This window comes from Oryza sativa, chromosome 5, assembly GCF_034140825.1.
Source record: "Oryza sativa Japonica Group chromosome 5, ASM3414082v1".
Taxonomy (NCBI): Eukaryota; Viridiplantae; Streptophyta; class Magnoliopsida; order Poales; family Poaceae; genus Oryza; species Oryza sativa.
The window spans coordinates 3621820-3642045 of NC_089039.1; the positions used below are offsets into that span (position 1 = coordinate 3621820).

At 40.9% G+C, this 20226-nt stretch overlaps 2 protein-coding genes across 2 annotated transcripts; both read left to right on the plus strand.

The window, feature by feature from the left end:
* The first annotated feature begins 4529 nt into the window (after window positions 1-4529).
* Window positions 4530-8399, plus strand: LOC4337888 (probable GTP diphosphokinase CRSH1, chloroplastic). The gene is made up of 4 exons (NM_001420092.1): window positions 4530-5000; window positions 6048-6980; window positions 7669-7947; window positions 8047-8399. Exons 1-4 carry the CDS (start codon window positions 4599-4601, stop codon window positions 8182-8184), a joined length of 1752 nt encoding a protein of 583 aa, NP_001407021.1. The 5' UTR covers window positions 4530-4598; the 3' UTR covers window positions 8185-8399.
* A 3265-nt stretch (window positions 8400-11664) lies between these two features.
* On the plus strand, window positions 11665-16098 carry LOC4337889 (uncharacterized). The gene is made up of 10 exons (XM_015782077.3): window positions 11665-12031; window positions 12386-12529; window positions 12624-12751; window positions 13046-13321; window positions 13499-13629; window positions 14215-14332; window positions 14403-14495; window positions 15072-15146; window positions 15236-15313; window positions 15742-16098. Exons 1-10 carry the CDS (start codon window positions 12007-12009, stop codon window positions 15754-15756), a joined length of 1083 nt encoding a protein of 360 aa, XP_015637563.1. The 5' UTR covers window positions 11665-12006; the 3' UTR covers window positions 15757-16098.
* The last annotated feature ends 4128 nt before the right edge of the window (window positions 16099-20226 follow it).

Sequence of the window (20226 nt, forward strand, 5' to 3'; positions counted from 1 at the left end):
GGAGTGTCGTTGTGGTGACCGTTGTCAGGTCATAAGGTCCGTAAGGCACCGAACTCGAGGACAAAGGTGTTTCGTGTGTCCAAACATTGTCGACGATGATTTCGTGGTAATTACAACTATTCTTTTCATCACTCCTCAGTACTATCATTAACTTAACTATCCCAAAATGGATGTACATAGGAGGATGTAAGGAAATGTCAATTCGTACAATGGATTGACGCAGTCAGAGTTACTTCAAGTGGCGGGCCGATAACGCAACCTGAACCGACCATACAGTTCATTCATGCTTGGATGGAGTACGAACGTCAGGTGGAAATTGCAAGCTTAGACTGGAGGAACAATCCATTAGGGTTACCTAAATGGTCCGAGCGTCCAAAGTGTGGGTGCAGAGATCGCTGTCAGGTGGCTACATCCTTTGCTGAACAAACATTTGGAAGGAGATATTTTGTCTGCCCCAATGTAGACAACGATTTCGTTGTATGTCTAACCGTTTACAAAATCCGCTATGATTTGCACAAAATTACTACCCAAACTGAATTACATTACTATTTTTACAGGGCAATCCAAGGATGTGTGGATTTACTCGATGGATCGACAATGTCACTCCATCATATCATGGCCAGAAGATAACAGAGTCAGAAACACAAGTAGAGTATCAACGATTGAAGGACCACGAGAATGCAATGCATTCTGACCGACCTAGAAGGGGCCGATAGGTTACCGCATGCTTGATTCGTCGGGATCGACAAATTTGTACCGTGTATCGATGGCACTTCTTATCTATCTTATCATTACAATGTTTAATTATGGTGGTGAATTTTTGTATGCGTAAGACTAAGGGCCTATTTGGATTGCTACCAAAAACATGCCCTACCAATATTTTTGTAATTTGAATAGTACTTGTGTTTGATTTCGATTGAAGCCTATTCATTGGTAATACCTAATCTAGATTTGAGATTATGTAGAACATTCTTCACTACAATTTTACATTTTGGCAGCAAACCAAATATGATCAAATGCAATTTTACCTTACCAAAGATTTGGTAGTGCCAAAACTTGCTTATATTTTGGCACTAACAAAATATTTGTACGGTGACATTCCAAATAGGCCCTAAAAAATAATAAAATTGTATTTTACCAGTCTTGGAGATTTTAATCTAGTATAGTTTTCAATATAAAAAGATTTGATAACTATTGATATTTATAAAAAAAATATATTTCTCAAATAAAGTACAGTATAAAATCGTCCTCCCCCAGGGCTGCAAAGGGGCGCCTGCAAAATTCCAGGCCCCCCGCCGCCCATTTGCAGGCGGCCCCCCGCACAGTAGAAAATCGCCTTATTGGAGGGCGGCAAGGGGGCCGCCTGCAAATTTCCATGCCCCCTCGCTGCCCATTTGCAGGCGGCCCCCCGCACAGTACAAAATCGCCCTAGCGGAGGGCAGCAAGGGGGCCGCCTGCAAATTTCGTTGACGGCCGTCGCCCGAGAGCGAACAGCCGTCTGCCACGTCACTTTCGCCGCCCTTTGGGATGGCGATTTTTAAGGCGACTACTTCTGTCAATTTTCAAAATGGAAAATTATTTTTGTAAAACTTTTAATAAAAAAATTAAAAACAAAAAAAAATTCTAGAATGTCTCATCTCATCCTATCTCTTCTCTACTATTATAAAAATTGAAGATATTTTTGCCGATATTTTGGTACATCATCCGTGTATTAGTCGGTTTTTAAGTTCGTTTGATTTTGAAAATACATATCTGTATTTGATTCAATTTTGAAAATACATATCTGTATTTGATTCAGTTTTTAAGATCGATCACTTTTGGTAATACAGAAGGAATCATATAAGAAATATGTTTAAAAAAAACTCGCATGCTAACTTGAGACGATCAGACACCTAACTGCAGCTCATGATTTTCTAAAAATATATATATTCAAGCGAACTCCCACAATAAATTCATCTTAACTAAACCATATCCCTATCTCTACTATTTTTTTTTGACCGGAATCTCTGTCTATACTATTATAAAAATTGAAGTTGTTTTTACCGAGATTTTGGTACGTCATCCGTATTTGAATTGGTTTCTAATTCTATCATTACCTATATTTATATCTTCTCTTCTCTACTACTTAAAAAGCATGGAACGTTTTCATTTCTGTCGAACAAAATCACCCGATTCAATTTTCAATCGGATCGCGTTCTTGTGTGAGAAACGGAATAGGATCCATTCCAAAACGCAAGGCTCGATACGATATACGATCATCATAATATATCCGAGAGGCAGCGACGTGTGATAATAACGTAATAGTAGATCACCGTGTGCTGATTTTTTGGTGGCCGGCTGGCTGCCGCCGCCGCCACCAATGTTTAAAAGCGGCGTTCGGGCCAAGACGTTCCACTGCCATAGACGCGACGGAGACCATGGCTACGAGCGTAACCCGTGGCACGAGGACGCATGCATGGATCGGACGATTCGTCAGGGTGATGCAGACCGTGCCTGCACAACTTTGTCCTCTGCGGCCGCTGCAAGAGTTCAAGGAGGCAGCTCTCTCATGCGTCCTCGCCAACAACTTTGAGCTTTCCTATTGTAAAAATTAAAAATGTTTTCACCGATACTTTGGTACGTCGTCCGTATTTAAGCCAGTTTTTAAGTTTGTTTGCTTTTAAAAATACATAAAAATCGTATAAGAAAAATCCTTTCTAAAATCACGCATGCTAACTTGGGACGAGAGTCATACTCATAATTGGTTGAGAATTCTTGTCAGGCAATAAGAAAGCAATGTACATGATATGACCATCATCCCGATAAGAGTTCCAAATTAGATATCAATACTATCAATTATCAAATAAAAATCCCATATACTTTTTAGACAAAAAAAATCAATAAAACGGTTGAAATAGACTTCATTCGTTGCAACGCACGGGCCTTTTTCCTAGTATATATATAAATATAAATATTTACATATAAATCTTGACACAACACATTCTAGCTTTATTTTTTATGGGACAGAGAGAATACAATACAGTTTCAAAAATATAGTACTAATGTTTGACCCTGTATCTTTAAAAAAAAACATTGAGATAAATAGTTCGAAATTGTTATATTTTAAGGCGGTGAAAGCATGTTACATTTCTGGACCGAGGGTCGCACGAATTCCATCCATCACACACTTTTGGCCCAAACTCTACTTGGGCATGTCGCAGAAGAGGAAACACTACTTGCACTTGCACGTCCGGACAAAAAAAAAACAAATAATAATAGGGGCAACTGCATCTTTACCCCTACTTCATGTTTCAATTGTGATTTTGCCCCTACTTTTTAGGGTTTATGTTTTTACCCCTTACTTTTTTCAAATGAATATTCACTTTGCCCCTATTCTGTTAATATCAGTTAACGGTGTCAATTCAGCTGTGGCAAGACACGCATGCCCCTTGTACATTTGCCCAACCTTTTTTAGAATTTGCATACACGCAAGACACGCATGCCCCTTGTACAATTCATGAGAAATTCCTTGCGTTGCAAATACTATGAGATGGGAAAAAATAGAAAGAAAAATCAAGCAGCAACAACATCGTTCGTCTCTGTGGACGAGTCGCTGCTGTGTGTCGTTGTTGCTAGCTTGCCACGCCATGCTGCTCGCTTCTCACCGCCGCTGAGGGGCATCCTGTAGTTGACGCACAAGAGGGGAAAGAGCAACGAGCCCCCCCTGCTGAAGCGTAGCCGAGGCGCCCTGCTCCTCCCCCTTCTACATCATCGCCGAAGCCGCCGCTTGCCCGTACGCTGCCCTCTGGAGCTGCCGCCTTCCCGTGGCGCTTCACCGCCCGCCGCCGCTAACTGCTTGAGGCTTGAGCCCTGCACCGGATTTGGATGGGGACGGTCGAACGGACGTGGTGTTGGGCTAGTTATTTCTTCCAGGGGTACAATAGTCCTTTTTGCATTTTGTAAATATTTTTTTCTTCTCTTTTGTCTCACAAATTTGGGTCTCCCTAACGGCCATTCAAAACAGGGGCAAACTGCAGCTACGTTTGAAAAAAGTAAGGGCAAAAACACAAACCCTAAAAAGTAAAGGTAAAATCACATTTGTAACATGAAATAGGGGCAAAAACACAATTGTCCCTTTCTTCTAATAGTTCTAAATGTAAAATCAGTGATGATAGTGTCAATAACAATCTTATCCAGCAGCCTCTTCTCAATGCACAAAGTAACCTATCAGGCCTGTTACCATAGTATATATAATGGAGGCCCCTAATTTTTGGAGGCCCGGTGCGGTCGCACTGCCCGCACTGGCCCAGGGCCGGCCCTGAGGACGGAGGACGCGGCTGCCGGTGTGGGGCGTGACCACAGAGAAATGAGGGCAATACTACAAAGTTTTACATTATAAAACGGAGGGAGTATCAATTTGATGGAAAAAAAAACGACGAACTCGTGGATGAGAATCGCCACGGAGGAGCGGATCCTACGTGGCAGAGTGCAAGCCAATCATCGCCACCACGCTACGCTACACCACTTCACTTCACGCATCCGCTTCGAGCACACAACGAGTCAACGACCGCCACGTCGCCTCCAATTCATCCCTCCCAGTGGGCCCCACCACCTCCCCCATGGCGACCGCCGCGACGACCTCCGCCGCCGCAATCCCCACCGGCGGCGGCGGTCGCCGGCAGCATCCCCACCCGCGCCGCCCAGGCCTCCGCCCGCGCCGCCTCCACCGCCTCCGCCTCCCTGCCCAAGCAGCCGCCGCGGCGGCCGCCTCTTCTCCATCCACGTCGTCGTCGTCGTCGTCGTCGTCTACTCCGGCGGAGGGAGGAGGGCGGCTGGTGGCGGAGCTGGTGGGCGCGTTCAACGAGCTGACGGGGAGGATGGGGGAGGGCCTGGCCACCTCGTCGTCGTCGCGCCTCCTCTTCCGCGCGCTCAAGCTCGCCCTCCCCGCCCTCCGCGACGGCGACGGCGGCCGGGCTCTCGCCCGCGCGCTCGCTATCGCCGCCTCCCTCGCCGACCTCCAGGTAGTTTGCTCGAATCGAATGATTGCATCCTGTAGCTCGACTTGCCGAATTGGGTGAAATGCATTGCAAATTTAGTAGTTTCATTCATCTCATTAAGCTTAGCAATCCACATGAGTTATGGTCTTATGGATAAAGTAGTACTAGTACCTCGATATCATTTAAAACCATGTGGTGCAACTCCTCTTTGCTTCTAGCAAAGGATAATTCATCGTCACATAATTCCCATTGTAATCAAAACTCTGGAAGCAAGATATATTTTGCTGCTGGTGTGGCAGTAATTGTCATACACACATTGGCTACGATTGTCAGTTTAGTTTTATGTTAGTACTTAGTAGTACCAATTATTATTGTTTGCTTCGCAGTTTTCATCTGGGTGCTTATTTCTACCATTACCACAAGTACAACTAGTAGAGGACATTATTATCATAGCTAAACTGGCATTGATGAGTTAGTAGTTTCCATTACCAGAGTAAAAAAATGACATTCCTAATGACTAGGACTTGTTCTTTTTTTTAAAAAAAAAGATAATAATGTCGGTTGTGCAGCTGTGTGCGACTATGGAGGAGGAGTGGGGAATGTGGGGAGCTGCGGGCTTGGTGCCAGGAGGAAGCTTGCAGCAGTCAACCGAGCCCTTGCAGTAGTAGTGGTGGTAGCTCGCTGCCGGGAGGTGTCGTCTCGCGTTTGACGCAGCGGCAGGCAGCCATGTAAAAGTGTGTTGCTGGCTTTGCCGGCATGTAGCTCTTTGCTGTAGCTTGTAACTTGTTCTTCCTTTTCTCTTAATAAATCTCGGCTGGCTCTTCACGCCAGCCCGGCGAAAAAAAAGATAATATTGGTTAGGACTTGTTACGAAACAGCTATCCCTTATTTGTCGTTTGGCTTCTGTCCATGAGAATTTTCTAACTCTTCATTTCCTTGTATTGTTCTGGTAATTCATAAGATACTTTATACTTACACTTCTTTGTGTCATAGAACAGTTAAGCATCTCTGGTTTATTTATCCACTTTAAACTGTAAGATCTAACCAGTTTTTTTTGGCACATGGTGGCAGATGGACGCCGAAGTTATTTCAGCCGGAATACTGAGGGAAGCACTTGATGCAGGAGCAATAAGCATGAGGGATGTCAAATCTGAGATTGGGATCAGCACAGCTCATTTGCTGCACGAGAGTTTACGGCTTAAGCATGCCCCTTCAAAGCTTGATGTACTTGATGATGAAAGTGCAAGTGCATTGAGAAAGTTTTGTCTTTCTTACTATGACATCCGAGCAGTTATCTTGGAACTTGCTCTAAAGCTCGATATGATGAGACACCTTGACTGCCTCCCGAGATATCTTCAGCGGATAAAGTCTCTTGAAGTCCTGAAGATATATGCCCCACTTGCCCATGCTGTTGGAGCTGGTAATCTATCACTGGAGCTAGAGGATCTTTCATTTCGCTATTTGTTTCCGCATTCATATGACCATATTGATCAATGGTTGAGGAGCCAAGAGACTGAGAACAAGCTCTTAATAGATTCGTACAAGGAGCAGTTGCTTCAGGCACTGAAAGATGATGATGAGTTGAGCCAGATTGTGCAAGACATCTCAATTCAAGGGCGGTATAAAAGCCGTTTCAGTACTATGAAAAAGCTAGTAAAAGATGGCAGAAAACCAGAAGAAGTAAATGACATACTAGCTTTAAGGGTAATCTTAGAACCTCGGTGTGATGGCAGCTCGTTAGACTGGGGCCCTAGGGCTTGTCACAGGACACATGAAATCATTCAAGCTATGTGGAAAGAAGTTCCAGGAAGGACAAAAAATTATGTCACACGGCCAAAAGAAAATGGTTACCAGAGCTTGCATGTGGCCATCGATGTAAGTGAACCTGGGAAGATGAGGCCACTGATGGAGATACAGATACGAACCAAGGAGATGCATAAATTTGCTGTTGGTGGAGAGGCATCTCACTCTCTCTACAAAGGTGGACTTACAGATCCTGGAGAGGTGAGTTTCCTCATTGTCATCACTCTGTCCTTTTGCAATACAACAGAGCACATATTCTTTGCTTTAGCAAATTACTGCAGGTAGCTCCCCTTATATTAGTAAGATAAGTGTTTTTACTCAAATAAGTTGAAAAATATCAACAAATGTCTTCACAGTATAATTAGTGCATAATATGTTTGAACTAACTGACTAACATACAGGACATATAGTCTGTACTCTGTACAGAGCCTTTTTACTTAAAAATAGTCAGTAGCCTATTACTAATTACTTCAGAGCTTACAACATAGATGGCCTGGTTTATGTTATTAGTTGATACATGATTGATTATTTGATCCTGACCCTTTTAACTGGAATTGTGTTGTATATCACTTTTGGATAAATCCACGCCGCCACTGGATTTCGTCCATATCTACAATATGTCATTAATTGTGAATGACATATTGTAATTATTGGATGAACTTTTGAAAAACTTCGCTAGAAGGAGAGCTCGAACCTCCGACCTTATGGTTAACAGCCATACGCTCTAGCCAATTGGTCGACCGAATCTTTTGGCCGACCCGGCAAAAAATTATTGGATGAACTCAGTGAAATAAAATCTATTGCCCTATGACTTATAAAAGACTAAAGTTATAGACAAATTATTTCTAGATGACTTGGAATGATCATTCATTGAAATTCTTTTCTACAGGCTAAAAGGCTGAAGGCTATCATGTTGGCTGCAGCAGAGTTAGCAGCTATGCGTCTTCGTGACCTCCCAGCTAGTGATCAAGGAGACAGCAACTGCACGAACCGTGCTTTCTGCCAGCTTGATAAAAACGGTGATGGAAGGATCAGTATTGAGGAGCTCACAGAGGTGATGGAAGACCTTGGTGCTGGGGGCAAAGATGCTAAGGAGCTCATGCATCTTCTCGACGCAAACAGCGATGGCTCCTTGAGCTCCGATGAATTCGAAGCATTCCAGAGACAGGTAATCACAAGCTCTATATATTCACAATGATAACTGTTGAAATGCTCTTCATTTCCCGCAAATTCTTATACATATCCTTGACACATTCCGTCTTATCAGATCGAACTGATGAGAAGCTTGGACGACAAAGACGATCGCTACAGGAAGATACTGAAGGAGAAGCTGCAGACGATTGACAGCGCGGGTCTCATTCAGGTCTACCGCAAACAGCTGGGCGACAAACTGCTTGTAAGCTAAAACTGAAGCTTAGCACAGGTGACGAAACTAATCCACCATCTTGCTATATAGGCTATGGCTACTATCTGTCTGCATACTGCATTCAGGGTACGCTCTTATTATCATTGATTATATATATGTTCATGGAGTTCTACGCAAGCCTGGATAAGTTGTATTATTTCTTGATTATTTTTTGTGTGGTTGGATTTTCCACATAGCAACAAAAACTGTGTGGCACATTTCTTGAGAGCAACTCTCTAGTTAACTAGTGATAGAATACGAAACGGAGTGCGATACACGCAGTAACTAGTAGCATTCAGATACAAGGTCATAGAATACGAAACGGAGTGAGCTCCAGCTAATTAAAACTACAGGTTTGTGCCCATGAGAGCAACTCTCTAGTTAGCTAGTGATAGAATACGAAATGGAGTGCGATACACGCAGTAACTAGTAGCATTCAGATACAATACGAAATGGCGTTCTAGCTCCCACATTGGAGAGCAGCTTCCACGATCCCACCTACTCATCCTCCCCTCCTGCTCCTCAGTCGAGTTGTTTCTCCTCGGTCTCCAATTGCTCAGGAAAAATAAATGATAAATTTAGGAGAATACATCAATTTACCAAGGACTAAAAAAGGAATTGCTCGCAAAGTATAACATCAATTATAGATATATGTTATATCTCTGTTGATGTTCATTTAACGGATTATTCATTACCATGACAAATATAACGTAGAATTGTTAGCACCTAATTAACAATAGCATCATGGACCACACTAATCTGTCTAATTGATCAAATGAGCATGCCAATAGCGATGTTTATAGTATATCTAATAGATATATTTTATCTCTACAAATAGTGAATAAAAAACAGTGCATATATGTTGTCTTCCAATATATAAACACCTCAAATTAGATTATTTGGTGAAAATCTATTAATGTTAAGTTTCATTTTATACAACGGTGGTCTAAAACAAAGGTTTAATTCATCTAAGGTCGTATGCATGCTAATAGTTAATTAGGCATACCTGCTTGTTCATCCGGCCATCGCGTCATCTGAAATTCATAGACAGAACATCAGTGGAGCTCAACTCATAGCGAGCTAGTGTAAATATCAAAACATATAAATTGACGCACAAATACATACCACTTGAAATCGAGTTAAGAATTGGTTGATGTCTTCCAAACTTACACTGTACCCTTTCTTTTCAATCACTCCATGATAGGTTCCCACTGTTTGTACATCATTGTTTAAAAGTGGACCTCCAGAATATCCATTAGAACAAACCAATCCTGATTCCATCAGCTTCATTGTGTAGCCCTTCACATTGGAATCCTCAGTGCATATCATGTCATAGGTTCTACCGATGAAGGAGACAGTCCCTGTGGATGCTGATTCCGAACGTTGAGGTGGCCATCCTAACAGTACAACCTCCTCCATGGTTCGTGGGGGCCTAGGAGCAATGGGAATGGGTGGGTGCTCAAACCTACAGTACTCAGTACGTTGATTTTCCCCACTAAATAGACAGAGGTATCCTGTATTAATCTCAAGAACAAGCAAATCCTTCTGTGTATCAACAGCAATCACACGCGCTGTTGTTGTTTGCCTCAACCGCTGTGAAGGGGTAATACACTGGGCTTTTGACGAACTTCTCGCTCTTGATGCACACATATCACACAAAACCTAAACATGATATTGAGGTTCTCCACTGTTAATTCATGCACATCCTTAGTAAAGATATCCTCAAAAATATGGGCACATGTAAGAATCCTCAAAATCTCTCCTCTTTCTGCAATAGCAAAGCCAGTGGAGTATCTATATTTTGTACCCTCCGTAATGCCCATGGTAACTCCCTTTGGTTCTGATGGGCCTGATGGCGTCTTATCACTTGTTCCTTCGTCAGATGGCGGCCTGCTCCTCTTGCCCCAACCAGAAGAACCGGCAGCGGCAGCAGCAGCAGATGAACTTGTACTGCCACTTATTCCTATTCCTTCTGTCTGTCGCCGCACTCTTTGTGCAAGGTTTCGGTAAACAGCTCTACTACGGTTGTAGTAACTTGCTGTTGATTCTTCGTCGTCGCCAATTTCTGTTAAATGCCTGATAACCGCTTCCACAAGGAACACAGAGTTTACCGCCGTGGTGGTTCCGGCTGGTTCTGATGAGCCATCTGCTGAATGAATTCTAGTGGGAAAAAAAATGCATGTCAAGTTAACAACCACTGTGGGGGCGTACGTAATGTATATGTATGGGCGCAAAATGCACGCAATGCATGAGCTCCAATCAGATTCACCATGAATATGACGAAAGTAAATAAGAACTCAATGTTCCCAACAATACTGGCTGAGTTCGGTTGGAGGAGTTCCCAACTCTCTCCTATTGTTTTCCGCACGCACACTTTTCAAACCGCTAAACGATGTGTTTTTTTGCAAAAAAAAAAGTTTCTATACGAAAGTTGCTTAAAAAAATCATATTGATCTATTTTTGAAAAAAAATAGCCAATACTTAATTAATCACGTGCTAATAAACCGCTCCGTTTTTCGTGCGCACTGATCTGGTTGGGAACGCTGGCTTCCGAACACAGCTATGTTCGCCATTACCAGTTCCCAACCGGAATAGTACGCACAGAAAACGGAGTGGTCCATTAGCGCGTGATTAATCGCCGCAGCAGAACCGCCTCTGCCGCGCGCCTCCTCGCCAAGCTCGCCATCGCCATCTCGCGGGCTTGGCTTGTTTGGTAACTCGAGGGAAGGGGACAGGGAGTTTACACGAGGGAATTGATGGTGAGATTAAGATGGGAATTTGATTTTTAATCCCAATATTATGTTTGGTAGAGGTGGTGGAAATTGATAGGAAGTTTAGTTGGAGATTAAGATGGGAATTTGATTTTTAATCCAATATCCTGTTTGGTAGAGGTGGTGGAAATTGATAGGGATTTAGTTGGAGATTAGGCCATTAATAAAAACGGATGGCTGAATTTGTTTAGACAAAGTAAAGGAGGAATTCCCTCCCAATTACCTCCCTACCCAGATATTGAAATGGAGAGAGTGCCTTCTTCAATTCCCCATCCGCATCCCATCAAAATTCTCCTGTCTCCCAACCAAACAAAATACTAGTTAATAGCCTCGGCACCCAAGTTTCCCGACCACTCTTCCTCGTTTTCCACGCGCACGCTTTTCAAACTATTAAACGGTGCGTTTTTCACAAAAAGTTTCTATATGAAAGTTGCTTAAAAAAATCAAATTAATCCATTTTTGAAAAAAATAGTTAATACTTAATTAATCATGACTAATAGATCATTCCGTTTTTTTTATGCGGGAGGGGTTAGTTCCAATCAGGGAATCCGAACATAGCCTAAAAACTCCCACCAATCAAACGGGTCTAAGTGTTTTTTTTTTCGCCCCATTGATGGGCCAAAAAGAAAAAGCCCAACTTCTCGAGGTGCGGTGTGCGCCTGTGCGCCGTGCGCACATAACCTAACCACGCCGCCGCTCCGGTCCGGTCGGTCTCGTCTCGTGACTTCACTCGACTCGTCTCTCCCCAATCCCACCGACTAGGCCTAAGACGGCGGCGGCGGGAGCTTCCCCATCAACCGGTGATCCGTCGACGACAGAGGGTGGAAGGCTTACCCGCCTTCGATCAAGGCTGCTAGGGCTGGAGACGCCTGCCGCTGAAGACGTCGGGAGAGTGGGGGGGCCGTCTCGGAAGAAGCGCAAGAGGGTGCCTCCGGCGGCGGTGGAGGAGGCAGCGGCGGCAGGAGGGGGTGGAGTCCGGCGGTCGCCTCGTGTCTTCCCGACGTACCCCACGTCTGGCGAAGCGAGTGATGTTAATCGTTGGATTTTGGAGATGGAGAGACTCTCCAAAATCCCACGTTAGTATTCAATTCATTATTATCTTCCTTCTCTCTCGCCGTTAATTATCAGATATGAAGTAGTATACTCCCTCCGTTTCTAAATGTTTGACGCCGGTGATTTTTTTTAAACATGTTTGATCATTCGTCACAAAATTTAAGTAATTATTAATTCTTTTTCTATCATTTGATTCATTGTTAAATATACTTGTATGCATACATATAGTTTTACATATTTCATAAATATTTTTAATAAGTTGATCGATCAAACATGTGTGCTAAAAAGTCAACGGTGTCAAACATTTAGAAACGGAGGGAGGATATGATATGAGCAGAAGAAGGGGAAAAAAACTAACTTGTGCTCTATTCCTTCAGTTCCTCCGGGTACTGTGATTCCTTGCACTCGTAGGAGGAAGCCAAAAGACATTTACACCGCCAGGGACGTTGCAAGCACGCCGGACAAGCTCATGATCAGGAAGGCTGCACGCTCGGTTGTTGCCATTGAGACCACCTATTCTGGTTAAAAGATGATCTCACTACTCACAATCCTCAACTGCAATCTATCTCCTCTAATTAATTACCAGCAGCTAGCTTGCATATGGTTTGTTTTCAGATGGGAAAATCATTGCTGTATTTTCTGGCATCGTTGTCAGTTGGAATGAGACAACTAGGTCTGCAACAATTGTAACTTGTTCTGAAGCTGTGTGCGATGATGGTGCATTGATCGACCCCAAACCCAAGGTAACTAAGCCACGGCCCAACCTCGGGGGTTAATGATGATCATGGCTTTGACTCTATGACAATTTATTCAATGTACCTACCTAATGGTAGGGAATTATAGATTTGCGCATGCATGCAGTAGGAGGTTATAGAGGTTCTATTGTAGAATTAACCCACCCTCTCGACTTCCCTTTCTTGCATTGTTCGATTCCGTCTTTTCATTCCTGTTGCTTTAGATGTGCTATTCTAGCTGATAATCCTGCCTATTTTGTATATGATACAAAACCATATAATAATCAAATCTCATATTTTCAGGTGCTTGTGCACTTGCCAAACAATACCATTCTAGATGGACAGTTGCTGTTTTTCAATGACCACTACCGCATTATGTTGTTGGAGGTCGTGTCAGACACTCCATTGCAGCCTGCCAATTTTGGTTCTACCCCAAAATTTGGACAAGATGTGTTTGCTTTGTCAAGGGATTATGAATCATCAATGCACGCTAGGCGTGGCACAGTCTTGTGGCAGGAACCACCAAACGTTTTGGAGTACATGTACTACTGTCTGTCTCTCAGTTGTCAACTAGCCCCGGTAAATAGTATATTGTTATTGTACTCCCTCCGGCCCATAATGTAGCAACCTAGGACGGCCCATAATAGTAGGTTGTGACCCATCCTAGGTTGCTACATTATGGGACGGAGGGAGTAGCTTCTTTGATTCTTCTCTGCTTTGTTGCTTGTTTAACTTGCTGTTGTTTCCCTGATGCAGTGTGGCAGTGGAGGATCGGTGATTGACCAGCACGGTGATGTTGTTGGAATGGCAATTGGTGCTCCTCCGAATCCTGATATTCTTCCCATTTCAATTGTGCAAACATGCATTGAAATGTGGACAAAGTTCAGGTTCATTAACATATAATATCTGAATCAGTACTAGTAGTAGTTTTTCCATAGCTAGTAAGCACGGTATAGGCCAGTAAAACTTTTCCTTCTCCAATAAGCTAGACCTGCTAGTAAGTTAAGTTTGTTTTTCCCTTGTCAGTAAGCTAGAAGTACCTTGGTCAGTAAGTCAAGTAGTCTTATGCAGTAAGCTGTCTTAGCGAACAAGCCTAGTAGTTGCTGCCTCCAGATGTACTATAAATATGTATGCCTATATGCAATGCAAGCTAAGCTTTTCAGCAACACAAATCAGAGTTTCAGCTTGACTATAGTGTGTAGTTCAGAAGGTCCTACTAATAATTGGTATTAGAGCTAGGTGAAAGGTGTGTGTGAGAGAGATGGCAGAAGCAGCAGCTGCTGCTGGATATTGATCTATTCTTACAGGAGTGCTCTCTTTGTTTGTGTTTATAGGTTGTTTTTTTTTTCTCTTATACATATATATGTATATATACATACATTGCTACCTTGTGTAAACTTAGACATTTAATGACGCTACAATTATCTTTAGTTAGATTTTTGTGATTGATTTTTTGTTCTTGTTTATTGTAGTCGTATTGCTCGTCCAGTGCTTAATATGGAGTTAAGAGCTTTTGAGCTAATAGAAGTTTCCCATCAAGAGGAGATAGAACTTGATCACAATATTAATGATGGCTTCATCGTAGCTGTGGTATATCAATAAATCAATAGTCATATGCTTTATTATACGCAGAACATTTTAATTACTTTGATGTATTTAGGTTTATGATGATTCTACTGCTGTGAGGCTAGGCATTTCTCAGGGAGACATAATTCTTTCCTACAATGGATTGCACGATTTCACTCTACACAAGGTAAAGAAAAATGTTCTGAACATTTTTATATTAGAGTAAAATGCACCAGCGGTCCTTAAACTTGTCAGGAGGTTTCACTTAGGTCCACGAATTTGCAAAGCGCACATCGAGGTCCCTAAACTTGGTTTATTGTATCATCCCGGTCCAAAGCCGTGTTTGACCGTGGTCTTGCCTACGTGGCACGCCACGTGGACGATGACATAGAAATTTTTTTATTTTTTCTCCCTTCTTCCTTTTTTTTTCTCTTTCTTCCTTGTCGAAAAGACGAAAATGCCTCGTACACGTCATCGTCCATGTCATCGTATTTTCATAAAAGAGAAAAAAGAAGGAAGAAGGGAGAAAAAAATCCATGTCATCGTCCACGTGGCGTGCCACGTAGGCAAGACCACGGTCAAACGCGGCTTTGGACCGGGATGATACAATAAACCAAGTTTAGGGACCTCGATGTGCACTTTGCAAGTTCGTGGACCTAAGTGAAACCTCCTGACAAGTTTAAGGACCGTTGGTGCATTTTACTCTTTATATTATTTGAAGCTAAAAAATCTATGTCATATGTTGTCAACTTTTTGTAAGTAGCTTGAAGAGTTCCTTCTCTCTCTTGGCTGGGAATTACTTGCAAGTGGCGATCCGAGTTGGAATGTAGGTTTAGAGGTATACTTGGATGGTTTATGCAATATTAAAATGCTTAATTTGATATATACATTTGAAACTAGCAAAAGCATGTTGATTTTTTCTTGCAGCTTGTGGTATATGATGCAGTTAGACATGCTACTAGATCTATTACCTATCCATTGGAGTTTTCTGATGCTTCTGAGCGGGTATGTTTTTTTAGCATTTTCTATATTGCCTATTATGTGTGGTTTATGGTATTTATCTTTGTTTAGCTAAGCTTAGTCCTTAATCTGAATTTTTGGTAATGTTTTGTGGTGTTACTTTTCCATTTTTAGGATTCTAGCTAGTTTTATTTTTAATTCTATAGATTCACATCATAGCAAAATATAAGTGCCACAGAGAACATTCAAACATCCACAAATAGGTTGCAATGCCCTATATACCCATTTTGTCGAAAGATTCACTGCACGCTTATGGTGCTCTTGCTGCATCTTCCATATGTGATGAAAATTTTATCTTTGTTTTTAGAAATTCATAATTCCAAGACTTCTCTTAATAAGAAATGTTTTTAGAAATTCATAGTTCCAAGACTTCTCTTAATAAGAAATAAGCTGACAAACACCTGGAATTTTAGGTTCTTCCTCCGTGAGGTATTATGGATAAAAGAGTCTGTCAAGCGATGTGACCAACTGCTACTATGCCTGTGCTTGTTTTTTTGGCTGTGGTAAGGAATTTGAAATGTCAGCTAATGTCCTTTTGATTGACCATATCTAGTACTCTGGTAGGTCCGTGACTTCGTAAATTTTTTGGTGAGATCTGTAAGGATATTGTGATGCAGCCTTTTCTTTGGCTGTGGTAGATATTAGGTACTCTTCTTATCTAGTGGGGTTGTGGCATAGTAAATTTTTTGGTGAGAACTGAAACAGAAATGGATATATTGTGAAGTTGGTGGCTAGGATTACAGAATCAAAAGGGGTTGTGGCATAGTAAATTTTTGGTGAGAACTGGAACAGAAATGGATATATTGTGACACTGGTGGCTAGGACAGACTATTTTCGCATATGGACCTTTATCCGCCTGCAAAAATCAACGGTCACCCTAAGTGGTCTGACTGGAAAAATGGTTTTGGGCGGTAAAAAAACAAAATTCAAATCCCCAAATATTCTCAAGTTCATATAATTCACAATGCAATTCCACCATCCCGAAATTTACAACAAAAATTCATGCATTTCACCATCACAAATTCACAAAAAAAACAGTGTTGGAATTCCATTGGCATCCCGCCTCTGACGTCGTCGCTCCTCCTCGGAGAATCCATCAACACCACTCCTCTAGAGGTCAGCATCCATCTTCGTTGGCATATCACATCATCGCCGCGCATATACAGGACCATATATTATAGCACATGACAATTTATTTAATTATTGAAAGATATCTTGATGGTTTTCTGCAGCTCAGGACCACGCATTATGCACACATGCATTCGATTTACTTGCATATACATCCATCACTATGTTAATCGGGTGCTCCGAAAAACATACATGTTAATAAGACAGTAGCGAATAAATTGAGAAAGTATTAGGGATCATATTTTCTATTGTAAAACTTGGTACCTCCAGGTCATATGTATCTTGAGGTACTTTCTCAAGACCGTAAAATTTCTCGAATAAATATTGTCAGCGATTTGGGGTGATCGAATTATACAACATAGATTGCACTAAAAGAAGAGTATGCTTCAATTATTATATGCTAATACCTCCATCATAAAATATAGGCACATTTTGCTACATGACATAAAAAATTGTGTAATTTGCTGGTGGATATCGTAAAAACGTGTTACAGCTAAAGATAGCCTAAAAAAAGTATAATTTGCTTGAGGATATTTTCGGTCCAATTAGAGAGATAAATTTTTCGAAAAGATGAGAATGTCCCTAGTACCACAATCTTCTAACCTAGCATTGAAGTGAAGATTTTGAAACTATGTAACTCTTAATTTGTCGTCATCCCAATATATATTGCTAGTTCACATGATTCATATTCCATATTCATTCAAGTGTATCCGACATTAACTTTTAAGATGTTAAGAGAACACACACATATATACACACACACACACCAAAAATTATCATTCGATTGCTAATAAACGTTACGGTTTATGATTAGTTGTACATGAAATCGATGGTTGTATGCGATTTGCTATAAACATTATGGTATATGAGAAATTAAATATTAAAGATTATTCAGTGAGACAGCCACAGAGGGAATATATGCAGATAATGCATGCACGTGTATAAGTATCCCTGACCACTTGTATATGTGTGCGATGATGTGTGAGTGTGTGTAAAGTACAATTTCTAGATCCCACACACCACACGAAAAATAAATATGTACAATATTCTAGAAATACACATATACACACGCAACCATATATATTGTGATCGAGCACGTGATTTATTGAGATGTACTTATTTGGCTCGACTACAAGATCAATCACAGCCATTAGCCAATCGAACGGCTCATCTGTTTCGGCTGGTAAATCGAACGGCTCATGGGCTTCGGCTGGTACGTCTCGATCGGGGTCCCAGTCACACGACGGCATGACAGGTAAGACATCGACGTGTATGGTTTGTGAAGGCAAGATAAGAATTTTTTTTTTATGAACCTCCTGGCACGCCCTTTTCAACAGCAGGAGTGTACACCCATGTGGATCAAACGGTGCGTTTACCCAACTCCACAAATAAAATCGTTTTCATATTCTCTCTGTTTCAATAAAGAAAATAGTGAGATGAAGGATTTGTTGTTGTTGGTTTCCGTTATTTAATACTCTCTCCCCGTTTCACAATGTAAGTTATTCTAGCATTTTCCACATTCATATTTATGTTAATGAATCTAGACGTATATATCTATCTAGATTTATTAACATCAATATAAACGTGGAAAATGCTAGAATGACTTACATTGTGAAACGGAGAGAGTACTTGAAAATTTTAAACCATAGCTAGTTAACCTATATTCAATGTTAAATTTATTTTTGTTGCGACATGTAGAAGTTGAATTTTACTTCTATGTTTGTAGAGCCATATATCATATTTTAATATATTTTCTTAATTTTTTTAGTAATTATTTATGTGACGTGTAAACACCAAGAGGACGTCTCCTTGAGAGTTTAAAATAATTTTCAAAAAAAAAAAAGGAGATAGAGCCCTCGAGAGCTTAGAATCCAAACAAATCGGGGAAATATAAGAAAACAAATTCAATTCTCTCTCCTGTGACCTGACTACGTGATCAGTGCGCACGGTGGTGGCTAGGAATTAGGAGGCACGCTTGGGAGGGAGTAGGGCTACTCCTCACACGTATCTTTCCTCTGATCTATCTGAATTGAGTGCTGAAAGAGATATTTTTCGATGCAACATTCGAAATATTTTTCTTCATATCGTTTCGTTCCGGCAATGCTACTATGAAACCTGGTCACAACTAAGAGTATGAGAGAATCTACTATATAACACTGAGTTTGTCACATTTCAACGGTTTACCACTGACATTATCTCTTTCTATAATATACTGGTGACTTTATCGAGCTAAGTTTTTCTTTTAAAAAAAATACCCTTGAGGCATACCCCTCCGTCCCATAAAAACCAACATAGTAAGTACTTACTAGGTTGGTTTTTTATAGAATGGAGTACGATGTTTAACAATTGATTTCTCTTATTAGGAGTTTAAAAAAACATGCAAATTTTTATGTGGCCTCCTTACACAACATAGGAGTTCATATATAAGTTTCAAGTGTTTTTTTTATCTTTACTTTTTTGGAAAAAAATATTTTTGCGTGGTAAATGGAAGATAATAGGAAAAAAATATCTTGTGTAGCATATGAAAGATAATTTACAGTGAAAACAACAACACAACTAGTATTTTATATAACATACAACAGAAAATTTATATTTAAAGAAAAAGGAGAAATGCAAAAAAAAATTGAAACTTATATGCAAACTTCCATATGTGTAAGGGGGCCAAATAAAAAATTTTGTATTTTTTTAAACTTCTAAATTGTTCATCCTGTATGTCCATAAAGTATTTTATTTATTTTTGAAAAAATAAACACAACCCAGTGATATATCTCTACTATTATAAAATTGAAGATGTATGAGTCGGTTTTTTAGTTCGTTTGTTTTTTGGAAATACAAATATGTATTTGAGTCAGGTTTTAAATTCATTTGCTTTTGGAAATAAATGACGAGTCATATAAGAAATCTCTTTATAAAAACTTGCATGCTAACTTGAGATGATCGGCTCCTAGTTGCAGCTCATGATTTTCTAGGAAAATATACATCCAAGCGAAATTCTCATAGTGAAACTATTATAAAAATTGAATATGCTTTTGCCGGTACTTCGACGTCATCCGTGTATGAGTCGTTTTTAAGTTCGTTCGCTTTTGGAAATACAAATCTGTATTTGAGTCGGGTTTTAAGTACGTTCACTTTTGGAAATACATGAGCAGTCATAGTCATATAAGAAATCTCTTTAAATAAACTTACACGATAATTTGAGATGATCGGACTTCAAATTACAGCTCATGATTTTCTAGAAAAAATATATATCTAAGCGAATTCTCAGAGTGAATTTTACCTTAACAAAACCGTATAACAATAATAAAATTAAAATAATCTTCACCCGTTGCAACGTACGGACATTTTTTCTAGTTATAAAACAATTGATAAAATCGTTGGTATATTGTAGAAACAAACGACATCAATGGTAAATTATTGAATTAGACAAACTCAGTGGTATATTATACAAAAAAGTATGAATTATCCCCCGAACTATCGCGGTCGACCGAATTACCCCCCCCCCGAACCCGAGAACCAGACATTGTTCACCCTGAACTTTCAATGCCGGACGAATTACCCCCCTCGACCCAATCCAGAGCGGTTTTATCCTACGTGGCGTACGCGTGGCAGTCCAATCAGCATTTTTTTTAAAAAAAATTTGGTGAGGTCCACCTGTCATGCCTCCACTTCACCTCTTCCTAATTTCTCTCTCCGTTCTCTCTCACTCGTGCGCGCGGGCGCAAGTGCGCACGGCGGTGCGGAGCGGCGGGTGGGGCTAGGGGGCGAACGAC